We start from the raw sequence: 25,615 nt of genomic DNA, 5'->3' as shown, positions 1-25,615 counted from the left end.
CCCCACTGATTCTGCATCCAGCAGGAGTGTCCATTCAGGGCAATATTTCAGCAGCACAGCTGAACCTAGTGTTCTGCATCAACAGAAGTTTCCTAAATCTTGCCTGGATTCAGACCCCCCACACAAACACATTCCCACACAATCTCAGAAGCAAAGCCAGCTAGCCCCAGGGTTTCCTTTAGCAGTTTCATTGCTATTCTAGAGGTACTGATAATTCACACCAAATAATTATTTGTGCTGGGGTCTTTCTTTGGGACTTCTCAGATTGTCCTAGAAGAGCCCCAATTCTGCTCCAAATCTTATTTATCCTGAGTTTACAATCACCCTGAAAAACAATTTTGTTTTGTTTGTGGGGGAAATCTGGAGTTCTTAAGAATTTTCTGACCTATTTTGCCATCTTCCCACAACCCTCCCCACTCCAAGTTTTTCTGGAACAATCCTGAGCCCCTCGTTTCTTAAATCACAATAGTATTCCATCCCTATATGCCACAACTTATTTAGCCATTCTCAAATTGATGGGCATCCTTTAATTTCCAATTCCTTACCATTACAAAAAGAGATGCCATAAGTAGTTTTGTACATTTAGATTCTTTTCCTTTTTTAAAAAAAAAATCTCTTTGGGATACAGAACTAGAAGTGCTATTGCTGGATCAAAGGGGAGCTTTTGGGCATAGTTCCAAATTGCTCTCCAGAATGGTTGGATCAATTTGTAACTCCATCAACAATGCATTTATGTCCCAATTTTCCCACATCTCCACTAACATTTGTCATTTTCCTTAGCCAATCAGATAAGTGTGAGTTGATACCTCAGAGTTCTTTTAATTTGTATTTCTGTAATCAAAGTGATTCAGGGTATTTTAAAATATAACTATAGATAGCTTTGGTTTCTTTGTCTGAAAACTTTCTGTTCATTCTATCATCCTTTGACTATCAATTGGAGAATGACCTGTATTATTCTATTTTTTTTATTAAAACTTTTTATTTTCAAAACATATGCACAGATAATTTTTCAACATTGGCCCTTGCATAAGCCTTGTGATCCAAATTTTCCCTCCTTCTCCTCCCCTCCCTCCCTCCCCCCTAAATGGCAAGTAATCCAATATATGTTATACATGTTAAAATATATATTAAATCAAATATATGTAAACATTTGTACAATTATCTTGCTGCACAAGAAAGATCAGATCAAAAAGGAAAAAAAAATGAATAAGAAAAAATACAAATAAACAACAACAACAAAAAAAAGAGTGAGAATGTTATGTTGTGATCCACACTCAATTACCACAATCCTCTCTCTGGGTATAGATGGCTTTCTTCATCACAAGATCATTGAAAATGGCCTTAATCATCTCATTGTTGATGAGACCCACACCCATCAGAATTGATCATTACATAATATTGTTGCCATGTACAATGGCTACAGTTGTAGTTCTGGTCGTTTCACTCAACATCAGTTCATTTAAGTCTTTCCAGAGCTTTCTAAAATCATCCTGCTAATCGTTTCTTATAGAACAGTAATATTCCATAACATACACATATATTATAATATATCATAATTAACATAATATATCATATTCATATACCATAACTTATCCAGTCATTTTCCAACTGATGGGCATCTACTCAGGTTCCATTTTCTGCACACGTGGGTCCCTTTCCCTCCTTTAAGATATCTTTGGGATGACCTCTATTCTTAAATATGACTCATTTTTCTATATATTTGAGAAATGAGAATGTTAGCAGAGAAATCTGCTATAAAATTCTCCTCCTTCCTTCCTCTCCCTACTGCCCCCAGTTTTTTCTCTTCTAATATTCAGGGCATTAAAGGACATTTCACAAAGATACCAATGGGGCACTGTTCTAAAATGGGACTGACTACTTCTAGGATGAAATAATTCTTCTTTTTTTTTATTATTATAGCTTTTTATTTACAAGATATATACCTGGGTAATTTTACAGCACTGACAATTGCCAAGCCTTTTGTTCCAATTTTTCGCCTCCTTCCCCCCACCCTCTTCCCCCAGATGGCAGGTTGACCAATACATGTTAAATATGTTAAAGTATAAATTAAATACAATATATGTATACATGTCCAAATGGTTATTTTGCTGTACAAAAAGAATCAAACTTTAAAATAGTGTACAATTAGCCTGTGAAGGAAATCAAAAATGCAGGTGGACAAAAATAGGAGTATTGGGAATTCTATGTAGTGGTACATAGTCATCTCCCAGAGTTCTTTTGCTGGGCGTAACTGGTTCAGTTCATTACTGCTCTATTGGAACTGATTTGGTTCATCTCATTGTTGAATATGGCCACGTCCATAGGATGAAATAATTCTTAACCCTTTTGTACTAAATTATTTCTTTCAAATCTTAAGACACTACAGAGGAATGCCTAATATTCTTGCCTCTTTGAAATATCTCCAATCAAATTTTGAGGCTAATGAGGGCTTTATCCTCTCAAGAAATTTCTAGAATAGTTTCAAACAATAGTACACATACTCAACCAAAACTTAAAATTTTTACTTCCCAAATATGTCTAAAAGTTATTTTCAGTTATATAACCAATAATCCCCATTATACTTAAGAGTTATTCAAAAATAGAACAAAGATGGCAAAGAAGTCAGGAAGTTGCCTCAGCTGTCCCTCATTTCCCTCAAAAATGACACAAAACCAAGCCTCTAAACAGATTTTACAAAGAGAGAATTCACAAAAAGACAGGTGAAACAATTTCCCAGCTTAAGACAACTTAGAAGGACTTTAGGAAAGATATGTCTCACTTGGATAAAAGGGGAGCATACCCAGCACAGACCTAGTGTGACCAATCTATCAGGAGCGTTTGACCTCAGTACAGATCAGCAACTTTGGTCCAGACTCAACAGACCAGCTGTAAGGTCTCCAGTCCCATCAGAGAAGGCAAACTATAAGCTCTGGAACCCCTGCATAACAGGCTCAACTAGGCCAGGCCAACCCAGTGCATGAGGCAAACTCCCAGCATCTTGGACGCCAGCACCAGCTGCAAACTTTTCTCTCTACTCTAACCAAAACACATTTATGTATTCTTACCTTTATGCCTTCATATCCTTACAATTTCTGTCTAAACAATACTCCCCAAACTAATCTATTTATTTAATGCTATACCAATCAGACTCCCAAGAAACTATTTTAATGACCTAGAAAAAATAACAACAAAATTCATATGGAAGAATAAAAGGTCGAGAATTGCAAGGGAACTAATGAAAAAAAAGTCAGAGGAAGGTGGTCTAAGTGTACCTGATTTAAAGCTATATTATAAAGCAACAGTCACCAAAACCATTTGGTATTGGCTAAGAAATAGACTAGTTGATCAGTGGCATAGGTTAGGTTCACAGGGCAAGATAGTGAATAAAAATAGCAATCTAATCTTTGACAAACCCAAAGATCCCAAATTTTGGGATAAGAATTCATTATTTGACAAAAACTGCTGGGAAAACTGGAAATTAGTATGGCAGAAACTAGGCATGGACCCACATTTAACACCACATACTAAGATTAGATCAAAATGGGTCCAAGATTTAGGCATAAAGAACGAAATCATAAATAAATTGGAGGAACGTGGGATGGTTTACCTCTCAGACTTGTGGAGGAGGAAGGAGTTTGTGTCCAAGGGAGAACTAGAGACCATTATTGATTACAAAATAGAACATTTTGATTACACCAAATTAAAAAGTTTCTGCACAAACAAAACTAATGCAAACAAGATTAGAAGGGAAGTAACAAATTAGGAAAACATTTTTACATTTAAAGGTTCTGATAAAGGCCTCATCTCCAAAATATACAGAGAATTGACTTTAATTTATAAGAAATCAAGCCATTCTCCAATTGAAAAATGGTCAAAGGATATGAACAGACAATTTTCAGATGATGAAATTAAAACTATTTCCACTCATATGAAAGAGTGTTCCAAATCACTATTGATCAGAGAAATGCAAATTAAGACAACTCTGAGGTATCATTACACACCTGTCAGATTGGCTAAGATGAAAGGAACAAATAACAATGAATGTTGGAGGGGCTGTGGGAAAACTGGGACACTGATGCATTGTTGGTGGAGTTGTGAAAGAATCCAACCATTCTGGAGAGCAATCTGGAATTATGCCCAAAAAGTTATCAAAATGTGCATACCCTTTGACCCAGCCATACTACTACTGGGCTTATACCCCAAGGAACTACTAAAGAAGGGAAAGGGACCTGTATGTGCCAAAATGTTTGTGGCAGCCCTTTTCATAGTGGCTAGAAGCTGGAAGATGAATGGATGTCCATCAATTGGAGAATGGTTGGGTAAACTATGGTATATGAATGTTATGGAATATTATTGTTCTATAAGAAATGACCCACAGGAGAAATACAGAGAGGCTTGGAGAGACTTACATCAACTGATGCTGAGTGAAACGAGCAGAACCAGAAGATCATTATACACTTCAACAATGATACTGTACGAGGATGTATGCTGATGGAAGTGGATTTCTTCAACATAGAGAAGAGCTAATCCAATTCCAATTGATTAATGATGGACAGAACCAGCTACATCCAGAAAAGGAACACTGGGAAATGAATGTAAACTGTTTTATTTTTACCTTCTGAATCCAATTCTTCCTGTGTAACAAAAAATTCGGTTCTACACACATATATTGTATCTAGAATATACTGTAATATATTTAACATATATAAAACTGCTTGCCATCTGGGGGAGGGGGTTGGGGGAGGAAGGGAAAAAATCTGAATAGAAGTAAGTGCAAGGGATAATGTTGTAAAAAATTACCCATGCATATGTACTGTCAAAAAAAGTTATAATTATAAAATAAAATTAAAATTAAAACAAACAAACAAACAAAAAAAACCAATTTCTGTCTAAAATACCTTTTATGCTATCTAAAAATTACCTATCTTTAAAAGTCTGGAACAAACAGGCTGTTTTTAGGAATCTGTTCCCTTTTTAACCTGAATCTATAGTGATTTCTCTTCACTCAAGTATAAATATGCTGGGGAGGGGAAGAGGAAAAAGAAGATCTTGGGAATAAAAAATATATATAACTTGGGAAAAAAAAAAATCAGAATCCAAAATATATAGAGAACTGACTTTAAACTATACTCCAATTGATAAATGGTCAAAGGATATGAACAATTTTCAGATAATGAAATTGAAACTATTTCCACTCATATGAAAGTGTGTTCCAAATCACTACTGATCAGAGAAATGCAAATTAAGACAACTCTGAGATACCACTACACACCTGTCAGATTGGCTAAGATGACAGGAACAAACAATGATGAATGTTGGAGGGGATGTGGAAAAACTGGGACACTCATGCATTATTGGTGGAGTTGTGAATGAATCCAACCATTCTGGAGAGCAATCTGGAATTATGCCCAAAAAGTTATCAAAATGTGCATACCCTTTGATCCAGCAGTGCTACTACTGGGCTTATATCCCAAAGAAATACTAAAGAAAGGAAAGGGACCTGTATGTACCAAAATATTTGTGGCAGCTCTTTTTGTACTGGCTAGAAACTGGAAAATGAATGGATGCCCATCAATTGGGAGAATGGTTGGGTAAATTATGGTATATGAATGTTACAGAATATTATTGCTCAGTAAGAAATGACCAGCAGGATGAATACAGAGAGGCTTGGAGAGACTTACATGAACTAATGCTGAGTGAAATGAGCATAACCAGGAGACCACTATACATCTTCAACAATACCGCATGAAGATATATTCTGATTGAATTGGTATCTTCAACATAAAGAAAATCTAATTCATTTCCAGTTGATCAACGATGGACAGAAACAGCTACACCCAGAGAAGGAACACTGGGAATTGAGTGTAAACTGTTTGCACTATTGTCTTTCGACACAGGTTACTTATACCTTCAGAGTCCAATTCTTACCATGCAACAAGAAATTTGGTTTTACATACATATATTGTACCTAGGTTATACTGTAACACATTAAATAGATGCCTGGCATCTAGGGGAGGGAGGGAAAAATGAATACAAGGGATAATGTTTAAAAAAAAAAAAAAAAATTACCCATGCATATGTACTGTCAAAAAAATTATAATTATAAAATTAATTAAAAAGTCAGAAAACTGAGAAAATTATTCTATTTTTATGCCCCAAAATATTTTGCCATAATACTTACATAAATATTTCATGTGAAATTAATACAATTAGAGTAAATGGCCCCTAGTATCTTGAATCGATTCTCTGGTGATTACTAGAATTCTTCCCAGATGTATGAGATCAACGATCCATAAAGCTCCTATTCTACTCAAATATCAACAAATTCCAGGATTTTTGAAAATAAAGTCTATCTATACCACTTGTCACTAGTATTTATTATTGATAAGATTGTCCTTTCAATGTACATATGTGCTATTAACTGAAGATCATGAACTTCTTGAGATCTAATTATCTTATACTTCTTTGTATAATCTGAAATATCCATAAGGTAGCAGATGCTATCTGTTGTTTAATGAAGGGAAAAAATTAAAACCCAACTAAAAATTAGGATTACTATATAGGTCATATACTCACATGCTTCCATTCATGTAAATAAGGAAGATAAATCTTTCCATTAGCATCAACATGCTTCCCTGTTTTAATGGTCATTGAACTAGTAGGCTTAACAAAACAGATAGGGGGGTTATATGGATATGTGTCCAGCAGCCACAGGCATATTGGGATATTGTATGTGTTACCTGAAAAGAAAAAGCGAGACTTTATTTTATTTTTTAGACCTTTTATGATCTTTCAATATCTGAACAGGTAAATAACTGCAATAAAATAGCACTAAGTCCAACTACAACAAATATACGAAGATAGTGGAATTTCAGAGAATCTTACAGATTACCTAATCCAGTCTTTTCATCTGAGAGAGGAAATTAAGGCTTAAAGACCTCATACTAAGCTATTTATAAAAGTTCACAGTAGTACCTAGAGTACTTCCCATTGTATCATATCATCTTTCATCAATACACTTCCTGCATTTCAGAGTTATATCTCAAGTTTTTAAGTTTGCTGACGATTTCAGTGAGATAAACGTTTGCATTTTCATACCATCCATTCTTGGTTATACAATGCTTGTCATTTCATAATATAATACTTTTAAAGATAAGGGAAAATACAGGGAATATCATATGGGACGACATCTCAAGTGCTGAAACGAACCTTAGAATTCATCCAATCCAACCTCCTGTTTTACAGTGGAGGAAGGGAGCTGAAGCCTAAGGAGGGCAAATGACTTGTTCCAGTTTCCACAACTAAATACAAGAAACAGGATTTGGACCCTGTCCTCTGCCCTCAGGGCTAATGCTCTTCCCACTGGGTCATGTGCCCACTAAAAACAAGAAAAGCAATTCACAAGACTGAGTCCCCTGGCCAGTTTTTAAAGCCTAGCCTACATTTAAATGATGGAACCACAATCAAATTGTCAATTCAATCTTGTTACTTCTTATAAAAATATGTAAGGGTACTTCAATGCAGTTGACATTTCTAACGGCCATGTTACTCAGAATAATAAACTAAAGCTTGTCCGACTTAACGTATATCTTTAGTCTCACCCTCCTAATACATCATAAAGAAATGTTTTTAAAGCACATAGTGGCATTAATTTGTTGAACACAAGCCATATCACTCTACTAACAAGCAAATCCCACTCCAAAAGTTAGATGAATGCATAATTAAATGTCCTATCACTATGAAAGTCACTCACAAGTTAAGGTTTGTACAATTCACAATCCATTAACAAACATAGGCAACAATAAAAAAAATTAAATATACAAAATAAATTGGTGATGCTACAATGTACATGTCAGCTGGTCTGCCAAGCATTAAGCATTTACTTTGTACCAAATACTGTGTTAAGTAAGCATGAGGACTAAAAAAAAGGCAAAACACTTTCCTTACTCTAATGTTCACCATCTAGTAAGACACAAAATATTCAAGTGATTCTGTAACAATAGGACATATTCAGGAGAAATGGGAATAAAATCTCTTAAGATGGAGAAGTAGGAAAAACCTGTGAATTGGGATTTAAGCTTAATCCTGAGGGTAGCAAAGAAAACAGAGATGAAGGGACAGAGCATTTCAAACATAGAGGATAGCTGTGTGTGAGCAGAACATGACAAGTTAACTAGATCACAATGTGTGGAGAGAAGCTAAATGTGAGTTGAAGAGGAGGAAAGAATATGGTTGTAATAGTATTTAAGTGACACATAGATTTTAGACTTGCATCTGAAAATCCTAAGAAGCAACTGGATTTTACTGAGTGGGAAGTGGTTTGACATGGTCATACAGGTCTGTGCTTTATGAAGATGACTTTAACCTTTTAGAATAACTAATACAACTCCTGGTCAGGCAGCTCACACTTCAGTGAGCTCCCTAGATTTGGAGTTTGTTGCTCAGTTTTCTTCTTTATTTTTTGATTTGTTAATAACTTTAAACTTAAAATGCAGTTTAAATAAAGTTTGAACTTCTCTTAAAAAAAAAAATTCATTTTGGCAGTTAAGCAGAAGATGATTGTAAGAAAAGATGTGAACGAGAGACCTCTCAGAAGACTACCAAAATCATCCAGTGGAGAGATGACAAGGAAGTGGCCATGAGAGTAGAAGACAGGGGATATGTCTACAAAGAGATGATGTGAAGTAGGAACCAAGACTTAAGAGGGGGGGACACGTGGTGTGCGACTAGGATGATACCAAGGGTGCAAGTGTAGCAGGCATGATGAGGAAGAGGGAGGAGTTCTTAACAGTAACAGAAAGGCTGGGCCAAGAGGAAGATAGAAAGTAATGAGTCTGGTTCTGACATTTGTTCATTAAGTGCTAAAACTTCCTGTCAGGGGAGGTAGGAATGTTTAATGTGGAATATCTAAGACTAAAGGATTAATTCAGTCTACTGCTCTGCCTGGGTTCAATTCCACAGAACAAGATGTCCCTCCCATATTAAGGTCATACTCCTAACACCGTGCTGCTAACCCAACACTAAAGCATTATCTCTCTGCCTTTTACCTCCCCCAAATGGAGAGCAAAGTACCCAACTCTTCTCCTTCCTGCATAGAAGGCAGAAACTGGGCTCTGCTCCCTCCACTTTGCCTCTCTTGCTCTGCCTGGTTTCAGCTACACAGAACAAGATACCCCTATTTCCCCACACCGAGTAGCCCCAGTAGCAAGTGCTCTGTTACTGGGCACTGCATAGTCATGAGGTTCTTGTATTAGTTAGAAGGCTTCTTCCAATTCTCACATTATAGACCTAGAGGAATCCACTTGAATTCATATTCATAACTCATTAACTACCTGAGGAAGGCTGAGAAAGCACAAAAATTCCTATTTTGAAACACAATCTGTGATACTCACCTCTATAAGGCACAGGAATTGTTCCAGTAAGGCTCATTAGCTCCCTAGAATTGCCATCATTAAAGACTAAAAGAAATGAAACAAAAATTTTAATCATGTGCATTTTAAGCAGGTATTTCCAGATTATTTACTTAAAACGGAGTCTTTGGGGCAGCTAAGTGGCAAAGTAGATAGAGCACCAACAGTCAGGAGGACCTAAATTCAAATCTGACCTCAGACACTTACCATTTCCTAGCTGTGTGATCCTGGGCAAGTCACTAAACCCCAATAATTGCCTCAGCAAAAAACCAACCAAATTAAAAAAAACAAACAAACAAACAAAAAAACCCACCCAGTCTTTGAAAAAAATCTTCTTTCTAACGTACAATATAATATCAACAAAGCATGCCATACTAACAAAATATAATTTGCCGAACCAAACAATAGGATCTGGTTGTGAAAATACAAACCAGAAGAAGAAAACTGCTTCTGAATTCCCAAAAAAGAAATTGATGGAAAGCATGCTGAATGCTTATCTATCAGTCACACAAGGTTAAAATTCTGCACTTATATAATCATAATAAAAAAATACTACATTGAACTTCATATTAACTTTTCAATATGCATAGTAACTAATCATCACTATAAATTTCACATTCAATCCTCTAAAATAAACTGTTAAAAGAAAAATAGATTTAATCAAAAAAGAAACTACACAATATGTAGGAAGATTTAATCAAAAAAGAAATATTACAGTATATGTCAGCCATTATTAATATTGTTTTAGACTATTTAAAATAACTAGATAGTATAAAGTTGGAATATTGTTGTGGTGCAGAAAATGAGTGGATTTTATGAAGGATGATGTTATTCTCACATTTTTTTTTTTTTTGCTACTTCAATTCTGCTTTGCTCATAAAGTACAGCACCTTCTCTGATAAGGGTATATCATTTTGGGCAGTGTCTCTTGTATCATGCAATCAATTCTAAAGTTCTTAAGATATGAAGAGTGTTCTTGCTGACCATCACATGGACCTGTGTGAGTTCTCCATAAAATAGTCTTTTTGGCAAGCGTATATTTATATATGTGGCATTTGAACAACATAGCTAGCCCAATGGAGTTACACTTTCTGCAGAAGAATTTGAATGCTTAATAGTTTAGTTTATCAAAGAATCTCAGTGCTTGGTATCTTTATCCTGCCAGGTGATCTTCAGAATCTTCCTAAGACAACTCAAATGGAAATAATCCAGTTTCTTGGCATGACATTGATAGTCTACCCTAGTTTCACAGTTAAACAACAACAAGGTCAACATAATGGCTCTGTACCTTCAATCTAAGTTTACCTCTTCTCTCCCATGCTTTCCTTCCAAGCTTCCCAAACACTAAGCTAGGCAACCAAATTATATATCCAGAGCTAAAAGGACTTTAACAAGCCATTTAGTCCAACTCTCACATTTCACAAATGAAACAGGCCTGGAAAAAGTTAAATGACATTTAAGCTTGTAAAGGTACCAAGAATCAGTGGAATCAAATCTAGCTTGGCTATCTCCAGAACTAACATACTAGATCACCTCTGTAAATGTGTGCTTGAGTTTGGCCAAATCATTTGAGTGAGAGAAAGAGTGAGAGTGAGAGTGAGAGAGAAAGGGAGAGAGAGAGCAAGAGAGAGCGAGAAAGAGAAAAAAAAAATTTTTCCTCTCCAGGAAATTTAGACCCCTCAGAGACTCAAACAATTATTGGGGCTAGTGTCTTATTTTTATCGGGATTGACTAGCTAAAATATGTTCATCTGTGATTCCACCTTCTCCTAAGATTCTTAGGAGATCTAGGAGATGAAGTCAATTTTCTCATCTGTAAAATAAATTAGACTGGACATATATCTTAGTGTATTTTTAATTCTAAAAAGTAATGCTCCATGTGAAGATATTTAAAATTAAAAGGTGAAATTATTAGCTCTTTTAAACCTTAACCACAAGCCTATGAATGAAGAACTGTACATTATTTCACCTTATCACCCTTTACTCTTACAAGGGAGAAAATAAATTTTAGACACTGAACTTCACAAATAAGAAACAGGAAATCATATAAACAAGTAGTAATTTTGCACCTCACTACCGATTTTTTTTTAATTAAAAAAAAAAAAAAAAAAAAAAAACTTACCATAAGAATCCAGTACAGGTTTGAGATCTTTGTACAGTGTAATAACACTGACAGTTTCCCGTACAGTTAGGTCTCGGTACTTGTACTAAAAGACAAAAAAAATATATAATTAAGAGTTTTGATGTGAACATGTAGCCCATATATACTTCTAGGTCTTCCCTTAGACACTATTTCCTATAAAATTTTTTTTTGATAAAATTCAATTCCTTAGAATTGTCTCATTAGAAGGCTGGGGTGGGGAGGGAGAGGAGCTTAGTCTGGGATAAAGATACCAAGTAATTCAATAATTCGGTTCCATTGAAATTTATTAAGTGCTTGCCTACTATGTAGTTACTGTGCTTCGAACATAAAGAAAAAAATGGTTAACAGGAAGAAAAACAGGTACATAGAAAATTAATTTTTAAAAATACACATACATATACAAAGAAGAACTGCTGGGAAGAAAACACTAGCAGAATGGGCAGAGGGAAAAATCCAGACAATATCCCAGGAGATGGCAGTAAAAAAGAGAACATTAAAGGAATCAAGGTATTCATAAGACAAAAGTGAAACACACATGGAGAAAATTTTGTGTAAGTGAACAGAGAAGGGAGAAATTGTAGAAAAGGGGAATAGCAAGCAGATATTCATCTGAAAGAGAATAAAATGCAATTAATTTGAAAAAGTAGGGTAAAGCCAGACAGTGAATGACTTTACAAGACAGAGGAATCTGTCTTTCAAACTACAAAAAGAATTCTCAACCTTTTGGAAGATCTGATTCCCTCGGCAAAACCAGTGAAACCTCTGGGCCTCTTCTCAAAATGTTTTTTAAATGTGTAAAATAAGATTATGCATCAAATCAATTCTATGCTGAAATACAAGGGATGAAGAGGGTTTGAATGAGGGTGATAGTTTTAATTTGAACACTAGCCAAGTAAATGAAAGGAGAGAAACACTATAGAGATACAATTAACACTTAGCAACTGACTACTGGTGAGTGGTCAAAGAGTAAAATCAATCAAGCAATCACCATGTGTCAGGCCCTGTGCTAAACTTGGCTATACAAAGATTTAAAAACAAACAAACAAACAAAAAAAAAAAAAACAAAAACCCTCAATCTAATGGGGGAAAACAACACTCAAAATAATGCTAAAAATTGGGGAAGGAGGAAGTTATGAAGTCTAGAGCAGAAGTTAAGTAGGAAAGGAGATGGCCCTGGAGGAGTTCAGCAAGATGCTCCACCCTCCAATCAGAAGGAAGGAAAGGCTCTGGGGAAAACAATTACTGAATAGATATGAACTAGTGGCAACTTGCAGGATAAAGGCTCCAGGGGCATGAGGGCAGAGTTCAGAGGGGTGCAGCCAAATTAAAAATTAGTATGGTAGGGTCAACTAGGTGATGTAGTAGGTAGAGCACATCCGTGGAGTCAGGAGAATTGAGTTTAAATCTGGCCTGACACTTAACACTTACTAGCTGTGTGACCCTGGGCAAGTCACTTAAGCCCAACTGCCTAGCCAAAAAGAAAAAAAAAAGAAAATTAGTATGATAATTCATAATTCTGCTTTATGTTGAATGCTAATTTTTACTATATTCTACAATACCAGGATCTATCTCCTCTCCTCCAATTCCTAACTACTTCCAAGGCCCACCTCTTCCATGACGTCTTCCCAAATCAAACTCCACAACCCATAGTAAGTTCTCTCTGGAGCTCACAATATTATTTAACAATCATGTATTACCTTGGGACAGTTAACTGTTATGTAGTTCATTTAAAAATTCATGATCTCTCTCTACTGAATGTCTTCTTTGTGTATACCTATATCCTCTTGCATATATGCTTTGGCTTAAAATGCTTTATGGTTGACTTTTATTTTTCCTTGAAGGCAAAATGTACTATTTACCTAGATGATGTAATCTCAATAAGGAAATAAGGAAATGTGATAGAAGCAGCATAGATTATACAGATCTATACATAGACTACAAATACACACACAGAGACTATACAGTTCTATATAGTACTACACAGGAAGTCAAGTATTTATTAATCATCTAACAATGTACTAGCAAATGGGTTTTGTATCTGGTTCGATACATCAACAAAGCTCATTCTATACCTTAGTTATTTTATCTGTCCCTATGTCACCCAAGTGCTTTAAAAACTAAATTGAGCCAGAAATGATTATTTTTTCAAAACTTTAAGAGGTATCTCATCACTATCAGTTCTCTCTCCTCAAATGTAAAAAAGGGCCATTCTTGCTTTTCCATCTCCTACTTCAATGGAAGCATTCCCCTGGTTATTTCATATATGCAACTTACACATATAAATTTTACATTTATAAAAATTCAAAAACACTACTAAAAAATGTTAGGGATTATCATCAAATCTAGGTTGACTATCTCCAAATCTAGTATATTAGGTTGCCTCTGTAAATGCATGCTTATGTTTTGGCCCCATCATTTGACTATCATCAACATCTACTTTTATTTCTGTGGTCATGTGGCAAGAATCATATTAAAATGTAACTCAGAAATATACATACGTATGTATGTATGTATGTATGTATGTATGTATGTATGTATGTATGTATGTATAAAATTACAACATAAATTATGGTATTCAGAATCTGTAACAGGAAGGCTAAATGGTCCAATGGATAGAATACTGTCCCTGGAAGCAGGAAGGCTTTCTTCCAGAGTTCAAATCTAGTTACAGAAATTCCCTAGTTGTGTGACCATGGGCAAGTCTCTTATGCCTATTTGCCTCAGCTTTCTCAGATATAAAATGAACTGAAGATGAAAATCCCAAATGGGGCCACAAAGAATAGGCATGATTGAAACAACTGAACCACCACCACCAGAAGTCAATAAGGCCCAGCTTTTCTGGGAGGATATTTAATGGCCCTTTGGTATAAGTCTTTTTCTGTTTGACACTGATAGTACAGACAGCATCTATGCGTTCTTTTTCACTTTTCAATTCTCTCAAGAGAAAAAAAACCTAGGAATAAGGAGATAATAGAAAGTGGCTAAGAATGTATAAATTTACAACTGGTGGAAAATGAAACTGAACCAGAAGAAGGCTGCCTTAGCACTGGCTTTCTTTTATGACCATTCCTCGAACCCAAATCAAGCACTGCCCAACCATGGGTCCCAGACCAAGCCTCACTTGGTCATTATTTGAGTCCAGTTTGGTCCAGAGTTAATTTAAACTGTTTCTATATTGGCCAGAAACTTTCTCTCCCAGACTAAATTTTTTGGGGGGGTGGGAAGTGGAGAGGTGGGAACTAGGGAAAGAGACTATTCTTTGACTCATTTCTTAACTAGCTTTAATCATCTGTCACCAGTTAAGAACCTGGGTTTAAAAAGGCCAAGGTCTCCCGCTGCATTTAGGGTTGTCTCCAGTTACCCTGCTCTCTCTAGCCAATGAATCCAGATGGCCTGGAGGAGAGGCAGGCCAGTATCTTTGCACAGCTTCCCTCACTTAAATCCAATTCAATGGCAAGTCAGAACAGCACCTTTCTGATATCATGGTCCTCTTTAGGAATGAAGGACAAATAAGGAAAGAAAAGAGGACAAGGAGCTACTGACCTAGATCATCCTTGATGAACCACCATTGGTGACCCCTGACCCAAATAAAGGACTTCACTTATGTACCTTTTAGCTCTAGAACAGAATTACAGCAAGCAATATATCAAGGAATTATTTAGGGAGGGAAACAAGTACTGGCTGATGGTACCAAAATTCATCATCTCAATCTATAGCCTAAGTCCAACTGTTATGTAAACATTACATAGTAGAAATGCTCTACCAACCTAATTCAATCAACAATTTTTTTTCCTTATGTTGCTGAAATAACATAGCTAAAAATAAACATAACCCTACTTCCCCATCATGTAAAACAGAACAAGTTCTGGAGTATAAAGATCTAAGCAGAAACGACACAAACTGTCTAACTTCAGGCAATTCCCATACCTTTCCTGACCCTTTTTTCCTACTGAGGGCACCTCTAGGCCTCCAACATAGATGTCTTTTGAATATCTGCTGATCTGGCACCTTTTATCAGTTTTTCCCCACTGCAGTGTATCTACATTTAACTGAAATCAAATGCTGCAATGTGATCAGGGGTGAATCCCTAATCCATCCAGAATAAAATAAATCCTTTGGCTTTTGTTGCTCTTCGATCCAACCCTTTCCTATTTTTCCAGTTTAACTCTTAAGATGATAGCAGCCTCCTTACTGTTTCTCAATACTCCATCTCCTGACTCTGGAGGGTTTACTGGCCATTTCCCATGCCTGGAATTCTCTCCCTTATTTCAGCCTATCACCTTTTGTGACTTGCTTTAATTCCCAAAGTCCCCCTTTTTCTAAGTTTTCACAAGTCTTCCTTAATACTATGGGCTTCCCTAAAATTATCTGCAATTTATCCAATCTAGAGCTTGTTTGTACTTAAATTGTGTTATTCTGTTAGATTGTGAATTACTTAAGAGCAGACTGTCTTGCTTTTCTTTGTATCCTCAGTGCCTTGAACATAGCAAGCACTTAATGTTTGTTGAGCTGACATTTCTCATCTATAAAATGAGACCAAATTGGATAGCTTGAGGTCTCTTTCAGCATGAGAGCTATAATGCCGACTTATTTTTGTCCCCTTTATTCAGATTTTGCAAAAAATGTTTCCATAACTCAAAACTAGAAAGCACTGTGAAAGTAAACTGAAACAACTTGAAAAGCTTTGTAAATGGTTTCTTTACTTCTCTATTAAATTAATTAAAATTTTAAAGTAAATCTGTCTTCTGCTTCCCTATAATTCTGTTCAAAGGAAGAAAGGAATAGCATAGCACTCATAGGTCCCAAATTCAAAACAGAGACTGCTTGTTTCATATCAAGCAAATGGAATTAGCCTAAGAAAAAGTATATTGATTGTAACAGAACTTCCAATAATAATTCACATTTATGTTGTATTTATAGATATTAGAATAACATTATAGCCAGAAATATAAATAAAAATAATTATTTTTGGAAAAGATGTAAGCTTTTAAAATTTAAAATAGATTTTTCTGGGATTTTTTTACTAAGTTTAATAAACATACCGATAACTGAAAACGTGTAAAAATTAAAACACATCATCGAAGAATACAGCATTATAACTGCACAGCATTCAAATCCTATTAGAAGCATCTAGAGTAATGAGGTAGCAAAGCCAATAGAAAGACTGAGAGTAGAGAAGACTCAATCTGGCTTCAGATACTTCCTGGCTTCATTTTCAATTCTGGGCAAGTCACTTGACCTTGTTTGCCTCAGTTTCCTCATCTGTAAAATGAACTGGGGAAGGAAATGGCAAAACCCTCATTATCTTTACCAAGACAACAATTTTTACTTAATAAAAAAGAAGCATCTAATTTTAAAAATAGGTTATGGCAAGTCACAAGAAGGTCACAAATAGTCCCAACCTAATGGTGCCCCCAAAAGTATCTCTACAGATTTATAAGATTAAGAAAACTATTACATAACCTGGTTCAAACAAACAAACACGGTTTCATTACCTAAACTGTACACAGAATAGCTACCTGCTTAATAACTTCATTTGGAGGCCAAATTTGACTGAACACTGAATTTTAAAATTTGCTTCAAATTTAATACTAAAATAGTTTGATTTTTTTTAAGTGCTCTGTGAAATTAGTGGGTTGCTATTGGAGGGAAAACCCCCTCCACAACTATCCAGAACTCCGGATTCTTTCTCAACTTTAAAAAAAAAAAATCGTGCTATGGTTTTGATAATGATTTTTGTCCTAATAACCGGCAGCCTGCCCCCTCACACCAACTCTCAAATACTCTGGGTTAAAAGTTTAAATTCTTAATTATTTACTTCTCATTGCCTCAAGAACCTTCGCTCAGTTCTGCTGAGTAAAATAAGTACAACTGAAGCGTTCTGACAGTAGCTGCCAAGTTGAAATCTAAAAACGGCTTTAAATTGTGTATGTGTGCGCAAAAGGAAAACCTGAACATGAATTAATGAACTAACGGCGATGAATTAAAGAATTTAGTGAAGAGACTGGCCAGTGAAAATTAAATTTCGAGCAAGTGTTCCCGACTAGGCTTGTTTTACAGGTTCATCTACCCCAGCGGCTCGGCCCTAAGACCAAAGGGGTAGATTTGCCCCGCGAGCTCGGGCTGAGAACCCTGCAGCGAGTCGAGAGCGCCCCCGCCCGGACCCGCGCCCCGGGGCAGGGGCAAGAAGAGCGCACAAGCCGCTGGGAGACCCGAGGACCCCGGGCCCGGGGTTTGTGAGGAGCCCGACACCAAGGAAAGCCCAGGTAGCAAGCGCGGCCCAGGAGGTAGGAGTCAGGGCCAGGGCCGGCGCCCGGGACCCCGAGTATGTTGCCCCGGCCGCCGCGAGGCTGCCCGCGGAGACCCACGGAGACGGCAGCCCGGGGCCCCGCACCCACCCAGGGAGGCCTGGAAAGGCGCGCGCGCGTCAGAAGCCGTTGTCCCGGTACCCGGGGGGAGGCCGGGGGAGGCGGTCCGAGGGCTCACCTTGCTCAGCATTTTCTTCAGCTGGCTCTCCGGCACCGCCATGACGGCCACCTCGCGCCCCTAGGCCCACAAGCTCAGCCGCTCGGGCGCTGCGCCAGGCCGCCCTACACAATCGACGCGCCCGGCCCCGGCCACCCCGCCCTCCTCTCCCCTCTTCAGCTTCCTCCGCCTCCGCCTCCCCTTTGATCAACAGGAAGTGGGAGAACAAGGTGGGCTCTTCCGTTTCTGTCACGTCACTTCCGAGGTCATGAGGGTTAGGAGGTTAGAGGTCACCGGCCGAGGTGGTGCAGGTCTTAGTCCTGCAGCTGGGACCTGCGACCTGGCGCCGCGGGCCATGATCCTAGCGGCGGGAAAAGCGACTCTGGGAGACGGCAAGAAGGACGCCCCAGAGCCGTCGTTTCCAGCCTTCGCACCCCGCGCGGCTTTTCCCACGGCCCCAGAAGGCGGCTAGTGCCGATCTGTCCGCCCTACTTATCGGAACGCACGGAGGCAGTTCTACCGAGGCCCGGACTTTACGACTCGAGGGCCGGGACCAGCGTGTTATTCTATTTTTGCACAAATCGGGTCCCTGCCTTGTGCCTCAGTTTCCCCTTCTGCAAAATGAGGGAGTTGGATTGAGTGGTCTGATGACGCACTGTGACATTCGGGGGCCACCCCTACCGTCTGGGCCTCGGTTTCCCAAAAGCTCTGCATGTCACCCAAGCGCTGGCAGGGAGGGGGAGTTGGCAAGGAAACGTTTTTTAACGCGCCTCCTCGTGAAATAAGCACCTGTCCCTTTGAAATCGGACATCCTCGAAGGATGTCGTTGAAGCCACCAAAAGCGGCCTTTTTTAATAGCATTTTAGTTCCCAACTACATGTAAAGAGAATTTTCCACATTAATTTTTATAATTTTTTGAGTTCCAATTTTTTTTTCTTTTCCCCTCCCAACCACCCTCCCCCAAAAGCAAGCAATCTAATATAGGTTATCCATGTCCAGTCATTTTAAACATTTCCATATTAGTCATGCTGCGAAAGAAAAATCAGGATAAAAAGGAAAAAACATAAGAAAGAAAAAGCTGTGAATTTGATTGAAGATCAAGATTGATTGAAGATAGTTTTTTATTTTTCTTGTGTTTTGCGGGGGGGGGGGGGGGGGGGGTTGGGCTCTTTTCTTTCATAGAAAAACATATATGGAAATCTGTTTTGCATGGCTCTCTATAACGTCAAGTTGCTTTCTCCATGGGGGAAGGAGGGAGAGAATTTGGAATTCAAGTTTTGAAAGAAAAAGTTAAAATAGTTTACATGCACTTGGGGGAAAAAACCAAAATATTAATTTTTTTTAAAGTTCCTAAAACTAAACACAGTGTTCCAGATTTGTTCTTTATAGGACAAAATAGAACTATTACCTCCTTAGTAATCATCCCCAGGCATGATACCTTTGAATGAAGCCTAAGGCTGCATTGGGCAGCGACGAGGGAACTAAGTGGTACAGGGAATAAAGTGATAGACCAGGGATCTGGAGAGCCGGAGTTCAAATTTGATCTCAGTGATTCAGGCCAGTTCCAATGGTCTTGTGCTGGAGACAGCCATCTGTACCCCGAAAGAGGGCTATGGGGACTGAGTGTGGATCACAATATAGCATTTTCACCATTTTTGTGGTGTTTGCTTGCCTTTTGTTTTTCCTCACTTTTTTTTTCCTTTTTTGATCTGATTTTTCTTGTGCAGCTTTTTAATTGTAGACATATATACAGAAAAATTGCATGTTTAATATATATTGGATTACTTGCTGTCTAGGGGAAAGGATGGGAGGGAGAAAAAAAATTGGAACACAAGTTTTGCAAAGGTAAATGTTGAAAATTATCTATGCATATGTTTTGCAAATAAAAAGCTTTAATTAAAAAAAAATTAATCTCAGATACTATGACTCTGGGCAAGTTACTTAACCCTATTTGTCCGATTTCCTCTTCTGTAAAATGGGCTGGAAAAGGAAATGGCAAACCACTCCAATCTCTCTCCCAAGAAAATCCCAAAATGGGGTCACAAAAAGTAGGAACCAACTAATGGACTATTTAAAGACTACATTGGCTTTCTTGGCTGCTATATCATATTAACTCATATCACCCTTCCAGTTCACTAAAATTCTGAGATCTTTTTCAGACATGTCTCCCCTATGTTATACATTTTTGAACCTATGTGAAACTTGACATTTATTCCTATTATATTTGGCCCTTGATTCAATTTAGCCTAATGTTTTAACTTGGCAAGATATTTTTGAATCTTAACAGTGTCTTCCAAAGTATTAGGCATACCTCTTGACTTTATGTTAGCTGCAACTTTGATGAGACCTTTCTTTTTTTGATTTTACATAAATTGCTCTAGTTGCATTTGGTTTTCAGGTAAGTTTTTATTCAAGTCAGTGAAAAGGATGCTAAAGGAGCCAGATCCATTACACTGATGACTGGGATATTTTGCTGGAAACCATCTTCCAAGATACATCAATCATTGATTCTTCAGTGGGTCTGGACATCTGTTCTGGAAATCTGTAAAGGGCTAGAACTGAGCAATGCACTTGGATGATGAAGCACGTGAGACTAATTGCCAATTGGACGGTTCCCTATTAACTTGTTTAAGGTTGACCCTCCCCAGCTGTTCTGTGCTGACTTGATTGGTGAGACAAAGAGAGGGAAGTGACTTGTGTGGGAGGAGTAAGAGGAACTTGGGTGGTGAAACTCACGCTCACTTGCACTCGTGACCTGGCGTTGGAGGTGACGGTAAAGATCTAGAATAAAGACGTTTAGTGATCCTGACTCCTGCTGATTTCTGGAAAGATAGAGTTCCAGCAGAAATCAGCCTTATAAATTGCTGATATGGTTTGGTCCAAATAAAATACAAAGGGAGTGAGTAGTGATTGAGTATAGGACAGAGTCAAATTTACAATGGGTCAGCTTAGTGACAGGGGCAGGGGTGAAATATTTTTTAGACATGTGCAGAATGCCCTCACAGAAAGTAAATATAAGTGAATTCACTGGGTAAGAGACTGGTTAAGTTCCAGGATATTTCTCAAAAAAACTACAAAGAATAATTGTCTGCTACTTTGTAACCAGAAGATTTTCCTTAATCTTGTACCTTTAGTCTACTCTATTTAAACTAGGTTCATTGACCTTTGATCATTAATCTTAAAATTTTTATTCAGCAGTTCTAAATTGAGGAATTATGTAATTTGATCAGCTTGTATTTAAAGGGATTATGTTTTTTGTGTGGGACATCATGCCACCCACAACTAAGTTATTTATATTTTTCCTTTTTAAAGATTGATTGGCCTTCTCATTAGATTGTTCGTCAAAGCTACTTTTTTTTCCCCTTTAAAGCAAAGTGGCCATCTTCATCTCTCAATATCCTGGAATTTTAAATTTTATTTTAGCATCATAATGAATATATTAAATATTGGGAAAAGCCTACTTAATAGTCTTGTATGACTTGGACCTTTTTCTTTTTGATTAAAACCCTGCACTTCAGGTATTGAGAGGCATTTATTGTGGTTCAATGTATAACAACCTTGAGTAAAAGACATCTTCACACATTTTATAATGAATGATTTCTGAATGTCAAATGCTCATGTATGGATGCAAATTAGTTCAGCATTGATTTTTACTGAACAGTTAAATAACTGAGTCAGGTCAAAATTGTACTTTACAATTGCCTTCAAAAATCTATTAAAAATTAGTATTTGCAGCATTCTTCAAAACCATTTTTTGAGTATAAACCAATCATTTATCTCACTAGGAAACCATTATTTATTGTAAGATTAAATCAATAATACAGAATTTAGAGAACTGCTAATCACTATGCTAAACTAGATATTTCATCAATTCCATTGAGTTAAAGCACTTTGTAAGAATCCTTGTTTCAAGTTCAGAGTTCTGGCCCATAAAATATATACACATACAATACATAACAATATATATACACATACAATACATAACAATAGGTTAGGTTCACAGGACAAATTAGTCAATAACTATAGTAACCTAGTGTTTGACAAACCCAAAGACCACAACTTTAGGATAAGAATTCACTATCTGACAAAAACTGCTGGGAAAATTGGAAACTAGTATGGCAGAAATTAGGCATTGACCCACATCTAACACCATAGATATCAAGATAAGGTCTCAGTGGATTCATGATTTAGACACAGTGATATTATAAACAAATTAGAAGAACAAAGGGTAGTTTAACCTCTCAGATTTGTGGAAGGAATTGTGGCCAAAGAACTAAAGTACATTATTGAATGTAAAATCAATAACTTTTATTATATTAAGTTAAAAAGGTTTTATACAAAAAAAAAAAAAAAACAATGCAGACAAGATTAGAAGGGAAGCAATAAGCTGGGGAAAAATTTACATTCAAGGGTTCTAATAAAGGCCTCATTTCTAAATTATATAGAGAATTGACTCAAAATTTATAAGAAGTTCAAGCCATTCTCCAATAGATGAAGAAATTGAAACCATTTCTAGTCATGAAAAGGTGCTCTAAATCTCTGTTGATCAGAGAAATGCAAATTACAACAATTCTGAGGTACTACTATACACCTCTCAGATTGGGTAAGATGACATGAAAAGATGATGAATATTGAAGGGGATGTGAGAAAACTGGGACACTGATACATTGTTGGTGGAGTTTTGATCCATCAGTATTTCTTACCAGGTCTGTATCCCCAAGAGATCATAAATGAGGGGAAAGGACTCATGTGCAAAAAATGTTTGTGGCAGCCCTTTTTGTAGTGTCAAGAAACTAGAAATGAGTGGATACCCATAAGTTGGAGAATGGCTGAATAAGTTATGGTATATGAATGTTATGGAATATTGTTCTATAAGAAACGATCAGCAGGATGATTTCAGAAAGACTCACATGAACTGATGCTAAGTGAAGTGAGTAGAACAAAAAGAACATTGTACATAGCAACAGCAAGATTGTACATCAATCGTGTCCGTTTTCAATATCGAGGTGATTCAGGCCAGTTTCAATGGTTTTGTGAGAGCCATTTACACTCAGAGTGAAGACTGTGGGAACTGACTGGGGATCACAACATAGCATTTTTCACTCTTTTTGCTGTTCGCTTGCATTTTATTTTCTTATTTTTCCCTTTTTGATCTGATTTTTCTTATGCAGCATAATTGTGGAAATAGGCATAGAAGAATTGCAAAAATTATACATATATATATATATATTTGCACACATTTTCTAGGTTAGAAAAAGCAAAGGAACAATGACTGCATTCGACTAGTAGGAAGATGAGGATAAAGAGGATAAAATGTCATAAGGAACTAAAGAAGGTACTTGCAACCTAGTAGTTTATATCCTAGCCAAGATTCTGAAGTTAACTATCATGGCAAGGAACATACCAAAACTGGGAGTTGGGAATTAGAGAATTCAAATATTTAAGCATATACTATATGATAGATGCTAAGGAAATTATAAAGTTTAGATTACACAGATTCTCTGGTTCTTAGAGTCCTTATAGTTTTGTTTTGCTTTTCAGCTCCTGTGTATTAAAGGACCAGGAAGAAATGTACAGAGATGATTCGAAGATCAGGAAAGCCCAAGGCACCAAAATTAGATGATGAGTTTGCTTTGATTATACATGACTTGGCAATGCTGTCAAGTGTCAAAAGGAACAAGTTTGTAAATGGATAATTGGTCTTAACCTTCTGGACCGACATACAAAGTTTCTGAATAGGATATGACAAAATATAACCTCAAAGTTTAACCAGGGTCCTTTTCGTCTTAGGTCTGGACTCCAGCACAAAGTTGCATAGGACCACAGTATGTAGATCTGAAAGGAAACAACTAGTTCAATCTTCTTGTTTTTTGTTTTGTTTTGTTTATAACAAAGAATATAAAACAAATTAGATTACTATCAAATGGGAACACTACCAACCCCAAAAAATAATATCACGAATCCAGAGAAGCATGTGAAGGTATTAGCTAATGTAAGTCAAATTAAGGATAACCTGGAAAATTATATACAAAGGCTCTGATAATATAAATAAAAACAAAACTGATATTAAATGCTCTTAAATTCTAATGACAAAATGACCCCAAATTATATATATATATATATATATATATATATATATATATATATATATATATATATATACACACACACACACATATATGAAATATGAATAAACCTCTCCCTTCTTTATAGAGGTGGGACACTATGAATGTAGGACATTAAGGAGACTGCTAGATTGTTTTAAGAAGTAGGTTAGTTGTGCCCATTTTTTCTTATTGTTTTAATTGATAGCATTCTGTAAGGAAACGTAATAGGAATATCTTGGAAAACGTAGAGAAAAAAAAACAAAAAAAAGAAATTTGTTCTGTCATTCCAGTTATATTTGATTCTTCATGACCCCAGTTGGGGTTTTCTGGAAAGAGATCCTGGAGGGGTTGGCCATTTCCTTCTCTGATTCATTTTACAGATAGTAAACTACGGCAGTTAAGTGACTTGCCCAGGGTCACACAGCAAGGAAGTGTCTGAGGCTACATTTGAAGCCAGGAAAATGAGTCTGACTCCAGGACCAGCCCTCTGTCCCTGTGCCACCTAGCCACCCTTTAAAAGAAAACAATACAAAATTCCTTTAAAAATATATATATTCTAGAGTTTTTCCAGGAATAAAAATAAAGCTCACTGGCCTGACACATTCCCTCCTCTCATCCTATGATTCTTCTTGGTTTTTGAAGTAATATTGACAGTAACAAGTTCATTACCCCATGTAGATTATTCAGATCTGCTTACTTGAACTTACTGAGGGCAATTTAGTCTTCTTACTATTTGCTCATTTTTTTTTTTGTTTTCACCTCATTAAACGACTTTTGTTCTTCCTTTCACAGCATAAAGATTATTCCATTAGAATGAATGCAGAATAAAAGTTGAGTAGTTTTGTCTTTCCTTGAAGTCAGGAACTGAGTGTTTTTGTTTTGGGGGTTATTTTATCTTGAAGACCTAGCATATTGTTTGATACAACCCCAAGCCCTTAATGAATGATTTTTGAAAGAATAAAGGAATCTATATCATTATTTCACCTACTCCAAACCTTTATCTCATTTTGTCTTTGGTTTTCCTCTTGCTTACATTAAAACAAGGCCACTCTTGGTTCTGAGTTTTACTACTACTAATACTGTTCTGGTAGGATCTAGCCACATTTTTTTCCCATTTTTCCTCAGTTACTTGCTCTTATTTCCATGAGTTAGAAGGAGACTGACTTTTGCCTTTCTGTACTTCTCAACTTTTCCCTGCCTGCCCACCCCATCTCTCAAACTTCTTGTTTTACAGATGAGGAAACTGAGCCTTTGAGAGGCTATGATTGCCCAAGGGGGACAGTGAATAAGCCAGATCCTCTGATTCAATATTTAATGTTATATAGTATACACCCTGCCTATATGTATAAGCAGAAGTGAATACAATCCCAAAGCCAAGCTAGTCATAGGTAAATCACTTTTTATACTATTGAAAAAGGTCAAGGCTAAATTTCACAAAACCAGGTTTTCTTCTAGTTATGTGAAAGTTAGGCTTTAAAGTAAGACATTTAA

At 36.8% G+C, this 25,615-nt stretch overlaps 1 protein-coding gene across 1 annotated transcript in view; it reads right to left on the bottom strand.

Annotated features, from left to right (window-relative positions):
* The window catches only part of TSG101 (tumor susceptibility 101), an 83,756-nt gene extending 65,532 nt beyond the window's left edge, over positions 1-18,224 (bottom strand). The window contains exons 1-4 of the mRNA XM_074274502.1: positions 18,039-18,224; positions 11,532-11,616; positions 9,393-9,458; positions 6,577-6,740 (exon numbers count right to left, since the gene is read on the bottom strand). Of these exons, the coding sequence (XP_074130603.1) occupies positions 6,577-6,740; positions 9,393-9,458; positions 11,532-11,616; positions 18,039-18,080 (357 nt within the window). The 5' untranslated portion in view covers positions 18,081-18,224. The remainder of the gene's footprint in view (positions 1-6,576; positions 6,741-9,392; positions 9,459-11,531; positions 11,617-18,038) is intronic.
* Positions 18,225-25,615: the final 7,391 nt, after the last annotated feature.

The sequence above is a fragment of the Sminthopsis crassicaudata genome, chromosome 6 (assembly GCF_048593235.1).
Source record: "Sminthopsis crassicaudata isolate SCR6 chromosome 6, ASM4859323v1, whole genome shotgun sequence".
NCBI lineage: Eukaryota > Metazoa > Chordata > Mammalia > Dasyuromorphia > Dasyuridae > Sminthopsis > Sminthopsis crassicaudata.
The sequence above is the reverse complement of the archived record's forward strand: the minus strand, read 5'-3'. Positions and strand labels throughout refer to the sequence as shown.